Source organism: Dendrobates tinctorius, unplaced genomic scaffold, assembly GCF_039654945.1.
Source record: "Dendrobates tinctorius isolate UK_male_01 unplaced genomic scaffold, ASM3965494v1 ptg000107l, whole genome shotgun sequence".
In the NCBI taxonomy this organism is placed as follows: Eukaryota; Metazoa; Chordata; class Amphibia; order Anura; family Dendrobatidae; genus Dendrobates; species Dendrobates tinctorius.
In genome coordinates, this window is record NW_027361775.1 from 22,627,962 (window position 1) to 22,643,182 (window position 15,221).

Consider the following 15,221-nt stretch of genomic DNA (forward strand, 5'->3'; position numbering starts at 1 on the left):
GTCAAGGGGCTCGTCCGAGTCGTAATCTGAGCTTTGCTCGTTATTGACTACTGGCGAAGGCGAGGCAGAGCTCATGGATGCCGAGGCACCGGACGGACCGGGAGACGCCATGTGGGTTCGTTTCCCCTGCGTCTGCCTAGTGTAAGAGCGGCCCCTGCAGGCCGGACGCTCCTGTGAGGTGGAGGACCCCTCTAAAACAGGCGAGCCGCTATCCCTGCCCCTATTTGGGGCTCGAAGGGACTCAATTGCTCTCGTAAGCGATGCCATGGACTGCGACAGAGACAGGGCCCATTCCGGGGGGCTAGATACACTGGGCTCGGTTGCAGGGGTGGGCTCCTGGGCACGTTCTGAATCGCACGCTTCACAAATTTGCTTGCTTTGTGCATATGGGAAGGCCGACAGGAGGTGCATGCAACGTACAGAAACGTGTGCGTCTTAGCCTTTCTGAACTTGGTGGCCCTGCTAGGTGATATGCCTGCAGTGGGGGGGGGTGCAAAAAAATGCTTAGCCTCTGGGAAAAAACAGAGGGTGGCCTTCCTCCTTCGGGGGTGGCACTTACCCCAGTCCTATGTCCCCAGTCCTGGATCCCCTTAGGTGTCCAGCCTGCCGAACAGCTGCTTCTTTTTCAAAAAAGTGCGCCTCGGGGTGTGGGCGGGCCCGCTGGAAGACGAGGTGACTGCCGGTGACGTCATGGAGGCGAAGCTTCTGCCCGCGGCCTAGCTCCGGCAGAAATCGGGGATTAAATTTTCGGTGCCCGCCCAGACCCGGGGGGCGGGACCGCCAGAAACAGGGGCCTGGGCAGAAAATGCACTGCCGGCTGCCACAGCTGTGTGGGCGCATGCTAGCGTCCGTACCTCGCAGAAGCCCGGGGATGTGGCCACCAGAAATGCCGACCCCGGGGGTCTACAGAAGCCCTCCCAGCCCACCTCCTTCCGCGCCTCACCCCTGGAAGCTCCAGTCGATACTCAGGTTAGGGGGGAAGGGGGGCTGCAAAAATTCCAGGACGGTGCAGGCACCCTAACTCCATCTTCCCTCCAAGGGACGAGAAGAGGGACCGTCCGCCTCTTTCCACCACCGCAGTCTTTGCATTGCTGGTGTAGTGGGGGCCTCTGTACAGCCTCTGTAGCGTTTCAATACCTTAGGATGGTCAGGGCTGAGTCCGGCATCATATCCCACCATGTGGGAGAGGATATGTGGAGGCGACACTCGCACATGCTCGCCCGTTGTTGGTTTGAGCCCCTGTCTCATCTTCATGGGAAAAAAAAAAAAGTCTGGAGAAAAAAACAGACGTGTGTGTCTCCTAGGACACTAAGCATGAACTGGTTTCACCTGCAACTGAGGGGAGGTTGTATACTGCGGAGGAGGAGCAGGGGCGCCACATCGTCAACAACTAGGGTGCCAACCTCCGCGGTCAGGAAGGGACACATTAGGGCTTATTAGGGTGAGGTTCCCCCTTTCCTTTGATAAAAATTTTTCTTTGTGTGTCAATTTCTCGGCACTGTTGTAAACCTGATATCACCCAGTCTTTTAGAATTTTTAAATTTTTTTTCTAAAAATATTGAATTAAAGGTTAATTTTTAGGGGTTTATCAATTGTGTGCTCTCTTGGCTTCTTTTTGAATATTTTGGTCCCTACATATTTTTTCTGAGGTTTTTTGTGACTAGTATGGCTGGTTTCCTGTCAGGATTGATTGATACAAAAAAATGGCTAGATGATGCAAAAGAAGTTTTTTCAGAAGCAGAGTCCGACTCCCTGTCTTCTGCGGGTCCCTCTCTCAAAAACACTTTTTTCAGAGCTTTAGAGGCCTTTAAGGAGACTATCAAATCCTGGTGGGAGGTGCAATCATTGGAAAATTATATCAAACAAAAAAATAGTCCCACGTGGGCTTAGGATTCACTTGACACCAGCCTCTAGATGTAGAACAGCGACACTACTTAGTAAGTGGGAGGAGGAACTTACTCTCTCCTCACAGCGTCTGATGCAGGTATTATTGGATTAAGAAAAACAAACTTTAGAGAGAACTTCTCTGAAGGTGAAGGAACTTAGAGAATATTTTGAAATTTAAAACAGCTACAGATTTTTCCGCTAAGGAAGAAAATTTAAAAATTTCAGTGGAAAAATACCAACTTTACATTAAAGAGAGAAAGCATAAACGTTTTTTGAGAGAAACCACAGAATTCAAAGAGAAGAGGGCATACCCGGCTTTGGGCAGTAAGAATAGTACCCAGACTGATATTTCCTCATCAGATATTGAATCATCGGACGCAGAAGGGAGTGCTAAGTACTCCACATCAAGACCATAACACAGAAATAGAGGGCGGGGTTGGAGAGGTGGATTTAGAAGATGGCAAGAAGCAGATCGCTTTCATGCAAGAACATATACAAAAACACAAGAGACAACCCCCCCCACAAATACAAGTCAACCCTCTTCCTTGGCCTGTGCATCATCTTCTTCTTTTTTTAGAAACAAAGGGCTTGGGTCCCTTACAAATTGCGGGAAAGGACAAACCAAACGACCCACAGATAAGTGTACCTTTGGTGGAAGGGGGAGATGTGTTGGATAATAATAATGAAATTGTAAACCATCTTATATCTTGTCTGATGTGGAGAAGAGGGTCCTTGCTAGAGGCCTCTCTTTTGTTCCGACCTCCAGGTTTGATCCCTTTGAGTGGATTAAAGATATTAATCTATTCACAAGGAAATTAAAATGGAAAAAATTCTTTGCTCTGAATGACAAAGCTAAGTGCCTGCAGCTTGGCATTTCAATTGATGAACTTCCTGATGTGCTCCTGTTGGCGGATCTAGAAGAGGGACAATGAGAAATGGGGCAATGGGCAAGGCCCCTTCTCTAATTTAAAGCCAAAAAGTACCAAAATGCCTCCTATGAGTGAGGGGGTGAGCATTGATATTTTTTAAAAGTTGGTTTCAGATGAAATTCGGAAAACTGATCCCCGAGAGTGGAACATATACTACCGAATCTCCCGTACTGTGAGAGGAAAGCACTTGAGGGACTGAGTAATAACAAACACATTATAGTGAAGCCCTCCGATAAGGGGGGAAACACTGTGATTCTAGATAGGGATAGATATATTGAAATGTGTCTCTTTTGTCTGACCAACTAACTTATGAGGTACTTAAGCTTGATCCAACAAAGGAGTACAAGTCTTGGACTATCTAAAATCTTGAAGGATGCTCTTGATTCTAGACTCATCTCGAAGAATGAATTTAATTTTCTGCTGCCTAAATGCCCTATGGTTGCGACATTCTAAGCATTGCCCAAAATACACAAGGGCGTCAGTCCCCTCAAGGGGAGACCGATAGTCTCCGGGATTGATGCCTTGTGTCAAAATTCGAGTGTATACCTGGACAAAATATTGAGACCGTTTGTGTTGACCCTTCCTTCTTACCTTAGGGACACAATGGATCTCCTGAACAAACTGGAAGGGGTATCTGTGGATCCAGGTACTATATTGGCATCCATCGATGTGGAAGCTCTATACAGCAGTATTAAACATACGGAAGGCTTGAAAGCTGTGGAGCATTTCCTTAAGGGTAGGGGAGTACATTTGGGAGCACATAATAAGTTTGTGCTTGGATTCCTTGAATATGTACTCTGCCATAATTATTTTCTTTTTGATGGTAAATACTTCTACCAGCTCAGGGGCACTGTGATGGGGAGCCCCTGTGCCCCCACGTATGCTAATTTGCTCCTGGGTTGGTGGGAGGACACGATGGTCTTTAATGACGAGGATGTCGTCTGGTCCCCTAGGATTTTATTCTGGGGACGTTACATCAACGACATCCTCGTCCTATGGGCAGGCAGCAGAGAATCTTTTGGATCCTTTGTTAATTCCCTCAGTGATAATCAAATGGGTTTGTTTCTTACGTACGAAGTGGGGGTGATTGTATCACGTTTTTGGATATTTATATTTCTATCTCCAAGGACGGTTCCTTGAGAACATCTTTATATCGTAAACCCACCTTGACAAACAGCCTTCTGAGATGGGAGAGCCACCACCCCCCTCCATTAAAACGGGGTATCCCCAGGGGACAATTCCTGCGTGTGAGGAGGAATTGTTCTGATTGTACCTCAAAGTCACCCCAATCAAAGGATCTGTGGGGTAGGTTTAGAAACAGGGGTTACCCTGTAAAGGTCCGTGAACCTGCCTACAATATGGCCAAACAAGCAAGGAGGTCATCTCTATTGGTCCCCAGAGAAAGGGAGAACCCTAATGATTTGACCAGACTTATTGGTACATTCGATGATCATTCAGGGAAGGTTATGGAGATCCTTAAAAAATATTGGTCAATTTTAAGAACTGATCAGGATATTTGTGATGTGATTACCCCAAGACCCTCTGTTACCTATAGGAGGGGGAGATCAATCAAGGATCAGGTGGTCAAAAGCCATCTTGAACCAGTAAAGAAGGAAGGTACTTGGCTGCACAATAGGTCCGTTGGTACGTTTAGATGCGGCCATTGCAGCTTTTGTAAATTTATATGTCCATCAAGAGTCTTTTCTAGTGCACACACAAAAAGAACATACAATATGAATTGTTTTGCAAACTGTAAGAACACAGGGGTTGTTTATTTGTGGACCTGTACCTGCCCTCTTGACTATGTAGGTAAAACAAAGAGGGAATTACGTATTCGCATTGGTGAAAATCTGGGGGACATCAGACATAATAGGGACACTCCTCTTGCCCGTCATGTTAAATTGATGCATGGGGGGGACGAGACACAAATTTCCTTTCGTGTAATTGAGAGAGTTCAACCCACAGTCAGACAGGGAGATTGGGACAGGAGGATTATACAGCGTGAAACACGCTGGATCTTCTGGTTAGAATCACAGAGCCCTAGTGGCCTAAATGAACAATTGAATTGTGTGAGCTAGCTTTAATAATTTGGGTTCCTGACATGTTCTAGTCTACTTATATATGTTTTATGTCTCTGCTTTTTGAGCAATGGCAATTTTGCCAAATATTTGTATATATTCTTTGTTAGGGGTTTGGGTACATGGTTGTGTTCTGTGGAAGTGGGACTTATGTTAGAAATGTCTATTAGTATAGATTTTTCATTTTTGTGTGTCAGCTTCTTCTTTCGCTATCTTGCCCTGTGATTTGGCGTATTCTGTTGGCCATGTATTTTTTATCCCCTTATGTATCTTATGTATGCCAACTATACCTGGAATTGGAATATAATAAGGTATTTTATTTCTCCATTTGGGTATTTGTTTGTGGTCTGTTACGCATTCTGTGTGTCATTGACATCACCACTCGACATTCATATGTATGTCGCTCCAGTCTGAGGCGCTTCCGCCCTGTGGAGCGCATTTGCGTTCCACTTCAGGGCCGATATGTGATCGGGAGTAATGTGGCGTAGTAATCGCCTCTTCTTTTACGTACTTCCGCCCTGTGGAGCGCACTTTGCGCTCTATTCACCTAGCAGCATGTGACCGGATATGACGCTGTACACGGGCCACGGGAGTCTTCAAATGACGGCATCTCAGGTACAGAACACGCTGCACCCTGCATTGTTCTTTCGGTCGGGGGGGGGGGGGGGGGGAATGAGACCCAATGATTTTGCCCCTGATGAACCCTCAATGACCAGGAGTGAGAAATGCGTCGGGCGTTCTTTGAACAACAATGGCTGATAAGGATCCATTTTTTGATGTTTTTGGTTGACAGACCAACTATGCATTGCAAATGAGCTCTACATTGTTTTTTTTTATATCTATGGCTATTGTTCCCGAAGTGCAATATATTTATTGTTTGCTGAATAAAGGGGGGTGTATATAAGGTGTCGAGAATTGCCATAGAATACTATTGACGCTAATTGCAATGAGCTTCTGATGGACTATTAGGTCCTGACCTATACAGATTGATTTTTTCTTTTGCATTAGTTGGTTTGCAATTATTTGGAGTAAATGTTGCTGTTAATGCTGTAGTATATTCAGCCTGTTTTTGGCTGGTTTATGTTGTACTGTATACTTTTTTTAGGCATTAATATTGTGTATATGGTCTGTCCTTTTTTTCTAGCATACGCATTGTTTACTACGAGATAAGATCGATGAGCTGCACGGACTGCATTTTTTCAACTTTTTTGCAGCATACGTATTGTTTACTACGAGATAAGTTATTTGAGCTGCACTTTTTCTATTTTTTGAGTCTTTTTGACTATGAGATAAGTTTACAGCACTTCAGCACTTTTCTCCTATGAGACATATTTATGTCTACCCATTAGGGGTGTTTTGTCTGGTATATTTGTATGTGTGTGGTTTTTTCTGTGTATCCCTTTTTTTGTTTTGTTAGGGTGATAAAGGGTCCCTAGGGCTACCGACGTTGAGCGGGGGCGTCACATCGTCAACAACTAGGGTGCCAACCTCCGCAGTCAGGAAGGGACACATTAGGACATATTAGGGTGAGATTCCCCCCTTCCTTTGTGTGTCAATTTCTCGGCACTGTTGTAAACCTGATATCACCCGGTCTTTTAGAATTTTTAAAAAATTTTTCTAAAGGTTAATTTTTAGGGGTTTACCAATTGTGTGCTCTCTTGGCAGTAACATACTCCACAGTCCTGTGTCCCCCAATGAGGCGAAGGAAAAACAATTATACCTTGATATCTGCAATCCTATGTCTTATTACACAGAAATTTGTGTTTTTCTTATATATGTAAATGAGCTGTTCAGGACTATGGGCCACAGACTTAGTTGCTTGAGAATCCGCTTCCATAGATTTTTATAAATGAATGGGGAGTAACCATTGTGATATGTAATGGTCGCTCTCTGCTCTCCTGATCTCACTGCAGAGCTGTGTGTGATTGCAAGATCTGCGGGTTCCTGCCAGCTTCAGCTTCCATCTCACAGGCTGTCAGTGTTGCAATACAGCAGAGCTGTGAGAGCTGCAAATGAGTTTGCAATTAAATGAAGTTCAGGTCTACTGTTCTTTCTTAGCTTACACAGGTATCACCACCTTCCATTTAAAATAAGCTCTGGAGGCAGATTCAGGTGGAGATGTTCACAGATCATTTACATATTAAGAAAATATAGATTTTTCTGGAATAAGACAACGGATTGCAGATATCAAGGTATCATGTTATTCAGCTTCCTATGACCTACATGCCCATATACGAGTGAAAACCGTTAGCACAACTATTGTAGTGATGCCCAAATAGGATCCCAAACCGTATAGAGCTGATATGAAAACTTGGCACACACAAAGTGGATTCGGTGAAAAAATTTACTGAAGTACAGTACATACAGTAGATCACGTGAAGATCACATGAAGTGTGCAGTACAGAGAAGGATGCAGTGTTCAGCTACGCGACTAACGGTGGACACCCCAGACTTCTCTGTATTGCACACTTCACGTGAACTATTAGCATACCTATAATACAAACCCAGGGTTACCAACCTCTACAGGGACTTACTATTACTACCAAGGTGACCACCATTCCCCACAGTACATTATTCTGGTACATTGATGAAGGTCGATGTGACCGAAATGTCTTCTGTATGTACTGTATTTCATTACATTTTTTCACCGCATCCACGTTGTGTGTGCCAAGTTTTCATATCAACTCTACATGTCCATATAGACGGCTTAGAAGGGTTTATTCTGACAGAGTCACTTTAATCACTTCATGACCTTTGACATATTTGTACGTCAAAGGTCGTGTCGCTGCCTTTGATGCAGGCTCTCTCCTCTGCTTTCATTGGCAAAGCCCTGCAAGCATGGGCTGGATACTGGGCTGTGAAGTTCAGTGGAACAGCGCCCACAGCTCGGTCAATCAGGAAGTGTGGGTGAGACTGGGTTACACCTTGGTGATGCAAGGCCAACTTCCAGAGTGCGGAAGTGGACGTGAAATTACCAGTGGCTGCAGCCGGGGGGGGTCACATGATCGGGACTGAGCAAGCAGCGATAGTACCGCTCTAAGGCTTTTATGTCAGAGTAAGGTATTTTTTTTTAAATACATACTGTATATTTAAAAGGTTTAAATTGATGTCCACAATATTCATTGCAGTGGACTACCTCTTTAATAGGCGCCGGCATGGATACAATATCAACAAACTTGGAATTTCTTCCTGCTTTCCAGTGCATCACAAGATAAAATGAATGATGCTATCCAAAAGTACAAGTCGTCCACAAAAAACAAGTCCTAGTACGGCTATATTGACAGAGAAATAAAAAAAATGTATAGCTCTTGGAAGAAGGGGAGGAAAAAATGAAAACAAAAAAAAATAAAAAAATCACAAGGTTGTGAAGAGGTTAAAGGGCAGCTGTGGTCAGGACAAGACCCTGTCTAGTGTCACCTTTTGGATGCCGATATCAAAGCAGCAACATCTATAAACCACACTAACTGCCCTGTTACCTTCGGCCTGTGTCATTTACTATTTCTCTATGTTATCAGCTTCTCTTCTTTACATATATTTGTCAGGTTATCAATCAGTCTACCAGAAACCACGCCATGCATTACCTGTCTTTCTGTAAGCTTAGCAGGTCATTATCTTTCCGTCCTAATTCTGTCTGCAGTGTTTCTAGGTCTTTCTGGAGCTTGGAATGAGAGGACAAGACATTTTCTAAAGTTTCAGACATTCTAGTCCTCTCCTCACATACGTCAGACAGTTGCTGCTGAATGACAGCTTTCTATAAGGAAAACATTGAAAGAAATAATAGAATGTTATAGCAAAGTACTAGAGAGAAGCCATCTCCTACATTTACTAATGCAAACTCATTAGCGTCACTCACGGTACGCTCCTCCATCATCTCGAAAGTGTCAATCTGCTGCCTGAGCCCTCTCACTTCTTTCTTGGCTTCTTCCCTGGCCTGAACCGCTAATGCAAGCTCTTCCTCTTTAGAAAGTAATACATGTTCTGTCTGTTGATAACATAGCATCATAGCAAACAATAAGAATAGTAATATAGTATCACCTAAAATCGTAGCTATTGGTACCAAGCTCAGATCTCTGGGTGGAATTTTGGGGTACAGCATAACAGATTTTACTTCTCTTATGGGAGAGAAAGCAAACATTGACATCAGGAAAAAAAAAAAAAAGAATCCAATCTGTTACTGGCATCTCTGGCACTGCCCAGCCTCCGAGGAACTCATGTGATCACCCACTAACCAATCACAGAGCATGCGTTTGTGCATGTATAAACACACAACAATGACAGCGGGAACTGTTACTTTTATTGGTGCCATATTAGAGTAAATATGACATTTTGACCACCTTTTATTCCAACTTTTAAGTGAGGCAAAGAGACCGAAAAGCTGCAGATTAGGCATTTGTATGTTTTTATATCATTCACTGCGTTGGATAAATAATTTTCCAAATGAAAAATAAAACTTTTACAGACACAGTGATACAAAATATTCTTACTTTTAACTTTTTTGTGTGGGGGAAGTAGAGGACTTAGAACAGGGGGAGTGATTTTACATTAGTTTTTTAATTTTTTTATTTACATATTTTTTAAGCTCTTAGGAAAGTTGAACAATCTCCTGTGATCTATAGCATATTATCAATCTATTATGCAGCACAATTGCTGACGTTTCACCACCTAGACGCCCCTGCCCACTGAAGAAGGAACCCACCTACTGCATTCAATAAAAAAGGAACAATTTCCCAAACTGCAATCCAAACTGACCTTCTGTAATTTGGCTTGCAATCTCTGCAGTCGAATTTTGTTTGAGTCAAGTTCTGAATTTACCTACATTAACAAAAGGAAAAAACACTTAGCAACCTAAAGCTGACCATATATCATGATATCGCTGTCAGCCGACCGCAATTTATCTCGGCTTTCCCATACGCATGAACGCTCACCTTGGCAGAGTGTACATATATTTTCAATGGACAGTGGGGAGAAATGCATTGACAGAGGTGTCTGGCTCCCCTGAAGACAAAAGGTATTGGCTTTAAATTTCAACTGCCCAATCTTTATCTCCCCCTAATCATCTATTGGCGGTAGTCGGGAGGCCCCCCCATATACATCAGACTTTTAGGCAGGTCCTGCTTAAGCAGTTGGGTTTGGTCAACTTTCATCCAATGTGTAAGATGCTCTCAAAAAGTTATTCCCATCTTCATAGATTGGTATTGTCAGATAGTACTTGCAAATTTAAGCAATTTCGCAATTTACTACATATTAAAATTTTCAGATGTTCTTGAAATGCGAACACTTTTCTTTGTTTACAGCTTGTTGCCTTGGAGACTGACCACTGCTGCTTGACAGCAGAATTATGCCTAGTGCTTACAAGCTCTTTTCTATTGGATAAAAGAAGTCTTGTGAAGCTGCCAGATTCACTGAAGCATGTTGTTACCGTGTAAGCCTGGCCAGCTTCATCACAGTGCATACAAGCTAGATAGCAGTGGTGGTCGGTCTCCTAGGCATGTGCTGTAATTAACATGGCTGGTAATGTCCACTCAGCCAGTCACTAGCCACAGCTGTGACCAGTCCTACACACGGATGTGGCATGTGCATAGGGCCTCATTATAAATCTTTCCCTGTGTAAATGCTTACCTGTGTGAACCTAGCCTGTAAGGCGGCATTCAGTTTACGGAGTTTCGTATTCTCAGAATGAGCTTCACCAAAAGACTGCAGATCAGACTGCAACTGATGAACTGTGCTCTACATAGAGAAAAGAAAGACATCAGCAAGAATCCAAATAAGACAAGGCTCATCTGTATACTAACCAAAACAACGGAGGATAAAGGGCCCAATTCATAACGGTGTTTATTTGTTGCTAAATACTCGGAAGTAGGTAAAAAATTGTGACATTTGGTGTTTTCACACCAGTCCCACCAAAATAGGTGAAACAGAGGCGGAACAGGTTGAGGCCAATCCCGCCCATCTAATTCCTTAACACATACTCCATTTTATTGATGCATATTTTGCCAGTAATGTTTCCCAGTGGAGAACACTTTGAGTGTAGAAAGAATCCAACTCCACATCAACGCCTTATGCCATTCAGTATCTTTGCTTCACTATCTGTATGTCTGATGAATGTTGGCAAGACTGAAACATCAAGCTTGTACACGGTGTTTCATATGACACAAACAACTTCTTTAGCAAATTAATAAAGTGCCAAATTCTTTCTACACTTGAATCTTACAGAGCAGGACCCTACCAGAGCACCTGAATAGCCTATATTTCCTTACAAATTTTGCAGAACATATCTGGAGGAGCCACACACCAGTAAAGACATGTTCCTAATTCATTAAGATTACATGTTGTGCCAGACTGCCATACACAACATCAGTCTTATTGAATCCAGCCCATAGTGTTCTAGATGACCTCTACGAAGATGCAGAAGACCATGGTGGACCCGACTTAAAACGAGTTTATGTCCTGTAACTACAAGTATCCAGGAGACATGATGGTCACCATTGATTTCTTTCTCACAACAGCTCTTGGGCTAGTTTCGCATTTGCGTCTTTGTGCGCAAGTAAAAACGCATGCAAAAACGCATCACGCGTTTTTGCATGCGCTTGCGTTCTCTAGGTGAAACCAGTGTCTACACATGTTTACTCGTAAAACGCATGCAAATGCAGCCGTACGCATGTCGATGCGCACGCCTGCGTTCCCATAGACTGTAATGAGTTGTTATGACGCATTCTGTGCGCAAGCGAATGCATGCGTTTTTTTTTTACGCCTTTGGTCGGACCCAAAAATGCAACAGGTTGCGTCTGGCGCGTCTAGACGCACACCTTGAAAAAACGCATGCGCACAAAAACGCAGACGAACGCATGCAAACGTAAGACCATGCGTACGCCATGTTAAACATAGGTACGCATGACGCATGCGCACAGTGCACTGCTCAAAAAAAACGCTAATGTGAAACCAGCCTTATAGATCTCACCTGCAGCTTTCCTTTCTCATATGCCAGCTTGTTCTTACTATCGGTCAGTTCATTCAATAAGAACTCCACTTGTCTCTTGTTGTGCTAAAACAAAAGAATGGAAAAAATGTTAGTTAAGAAAGCAGTTCTGATGGTCGCAATACGAATGAAGCAGTTTAGTATAGGAAGTACAGAAAGTATGTGGCGGGCAGCCCAGAGTGCTCAGGAACAGTCCTGCACAAAAACAATTAATTAGAACACTGGAGCCAAGTATCGACTAAACAATGTCCAGGAAGCAATTACACGCTGCCGTAATATGGACCTGGTGTAAGGATCATCAGACATGGATTAAAACGCAACCTGCCTTACATAGTATCGAATTAACATTTTTTGGGTTTTTCAAGGTTTTTTTTTTTTTAAAACATGAAATTTTTCTTGACAGTAAAATGTTTTTTCCTTAACATTGTTTAGAGACACTTTGGCAGCATAGAGATTGCTTTATATATTGGTCATTTCATGTTTATTTAAAATACATATAGTCAGTCATCGCAGGAATTAACAGGGGGTTGTCTGCCATACAGCAAAATGTACTAGCAAGTGATAGCGTGTTATGATATGTTACACTGCGCGGTACTATACCCATTTCTTACCCCAGCACTGGAAGGTCCATTGCTGACCAGGGAAGAGATATATAAGCATTAAAGATCAGCTGATCCAGAGTATACAGGATATAAATTGGCGCTAGTGATGTAATTTACCAGTATGACCACTCATTGACTTTGTCCCACTCTATGTGCCAGTTGTATTTGATCAATATAATGTATCCGCACAAGCGGTGGACTCATTCAGCACATGTGCAGATTGAGGTAAGACCAGCGAAACCCAGGAAAGTGTTGACGTGGTTAAGTGAGTGACCACCACCATTTAACTTCCTATGGATACAGGGATCATTACTGTCCATTGCTAAAATGTAACATTCATGGGTGACAGGGACCTTCAAATGAAGCATTAGGGTAATCAATTGGCACTATTAGACTTACTGTGACCCACTTTAACATATTATGACATATTAGAAAATACTGCAATGAAGTGGACAACTTCTTTTAAGGCCCAACCTCCAATCAGCTGTTTTTAGCTCAATGTACACAGAGTACAGAGCCGAAACAGCACAGCCTCAGTGTGTAGCGGTTATTCTCGGGTACTGCAGTTCAGTGCCCATTCAACTGAATCGGCACTGCAAATAGGGTGGGGGTATCAGGTGTTGGAAGCCATTGATCAGATATTGGTGACTTAGCCTTCCAAAAGGCCATCAATATCTACATACTGGACAACCCCTGTAAGATCATGTTTAAACAAAAGTGTACCTGTTCTTGCTCTTGCAATGCTGCACGATCTGCAAGACATTTATTCTCCTGCTCCTGTACCCAAAGAGAACTCTGGAGCAACTCTTGTTCCAACTACAAGATAATGTTTGCCATTAGAAAAATAACACAAGAGACAGATAGATGAAAAAAAAAATATGCTGACTAGTGATGAGCGAATGTGCTCGGATAAAGTTTCATCAGAGCATGCTCAGATGTTATACAGGCATTTGGGAGCAAGACTTTGCGGCTCCAAGATTTGTGGATGTTAGACCGCCTCAACTCTTGTGATGATTGTGTTACAAACAGGCAATCCCCACGCATTCAGGCTGCCTAACAGCCACGAATCATGCAGCCACATGTATAAGCACTCCCAGATGCTCGGATAACATTCAAGTGTACTCTGATAAGACGTTACCCGAGCACATTTGCTCATTACTAATGCTGACTTTTTAAAAAGTAGTCATTTTTTAGGAAACTTATCAGAAAATAATTATAAAGGGCATTATTAAGGGGTTGCACAACATAAAGAAGGATTTTTCCAGCGTCTCCAGGAGATAAAATAATAATTGCTTTATTGAGAATATAAAATCTTCATACCATCAGGTAAAAACGACATAAAGAGGCGTATGGAGGGGAGCAATTTCCTACGCGTTTCACCCTAAGAGGGCTTAATCATGGAATGCCATGATTAGGGTGAAACGCGCAGGAAATTGCTCCCCTCCATACGCCTCTTTATGTCGTTTTTACCTGATGGTATGAAGATTTTATATTCTCAATAAAGCAATTATTATTTTATTTCCTGGAGACGCTGGAAAAATCCTTCTTTATGTTGTGCATGCACTATACACCCGGGTCAGGGTGTTTCCGTGCGTCGGAGGTGTGATCAGGAGTGAAGAGGGGTGAGCTGAATACTTCTTGTTTGTGCATTATTAAGGGGTTATCCCGGACTTTTTTTTCCCCTATGGGGCTGAGCACTCATCAGCAGGTAGCTACTTACTTGCCCTGTGCTACCGCCCTGCAATGATATCTCCATGGTCAGAGCAGTCACAGACTGCTCCTGTCGGCGATTCTCTTGATCCTGTGACATCAGAGCAGTTCTTTCTCTTCTGCTCTGTTGATGGGGCATCACTATTGACGGCATATTGATTGAAAGCAGGCTGAGCCTAAGGCTACTTTCACACTTGTGTTTTTTTGCGCTGCGCACGCGTTTTTTGGGGGCAAGTCGGACGCTCAAAAAATGCAACAGAGTGCATTTTGTGCGCCCGAGTGCACACTACAAGAAAAAACCGCATGCGCATACAAACGAGTACAAACGCATGTGTATGCGCACCCATGTTAAGAATAGGAAAAAAAAACCACATGCGTGAAACCAGCCTAACACAATGGAGAGCGAGATGTCAATCAACATTACCTTGGTAAGAATGTTCCGTCAACAGAGCAGAGAAAAAGAACTGCTGTCACAGGATGCTGGAGAATCGCCGTCAGGAGAGGTCCGTGACTGCTGTGAGCGGGATGAGATTCATGCACGGCAGCAAAAACAGGCAGGTACCAACTACTTGGCCAATTAGTGCTTAGCCACATAGGGAAAAAAAGAAAGATTTTTGGAACTCACCGTAAAATCTCTTTCTTGGAGCCATCATCACAGGTGACCACAGGAATCCGGTGATATGGGTGTATGCTGCTGTCACTAAGATGTTGACACTAGGCAAAAAAAGAGTTAGCAACTCCTCAGCAGGCTACATTCACCGACTAGCACATGGCTTGTCAGTAAGTGAAAAAGCAGTAGGAGAGTCAAAACATAACCACATACAGGCCTAACCAAGGCCCACAGGCCTAATATGGTCCCAACAAAATAAGGATGGGTGATAGTCCCCAATTAGTCCCCATTAGTCCCCAATGAAGACTCCAAGAAAGATTTTACAGTGAGTAAGAAAAATCTTTCTTGTACCGCTTCATTGGGGGACACAGGTAACCATGGGACGTCCTAATGCAGTCCCAAGAGAGGGAACAGACTATCATGCCCAAA

The 15,221-nt window shown here is 43.3% G+C and overlaps 1 protein-coding gene across 3 annotated transcripts in view; it reads right to left on the reverse strand.

Annotated features, from left to right (window-relative positions):
- The window catches only part of CCDC150 (coiled-coil domain containing 150), a 163,596-nt gene that overhangs the window by 64,250 nt on the left and 84,125 nt on the right, over nt 1–15,221 (reverse strand). For all 3 annotated transcript variants that reach the window (XM_073589255.1, XM_073589254.1, XM_073589253.1), the window contains 6 exons: nt 13,196–13,288; nt 11,853–11,936; nt 10,514–10,621; nt 9,644–9,706; nt 8,748–8,876; nt 8,476–8,645 (listed from right to left, as the gene is read on the reverse strand). In XM_073589255.1, coding sequence (XP_073445356.1) covers nt 8,476–8,645; nt 8,748–8,876; nt 9,644–9,706; nt 10,514–10,621; nt 11,853–11,936; nt 13,196–13,288 — 647 coding nt within the window. The remainder of the gene's footprint in view (nt 1–8,475; nt 8,646–8,747; nt 8,877–9,643; nt 9,707–10,513; nt 10,622–11,852; nt 11,937–13,195; nt 13,289–15,221) is intronic.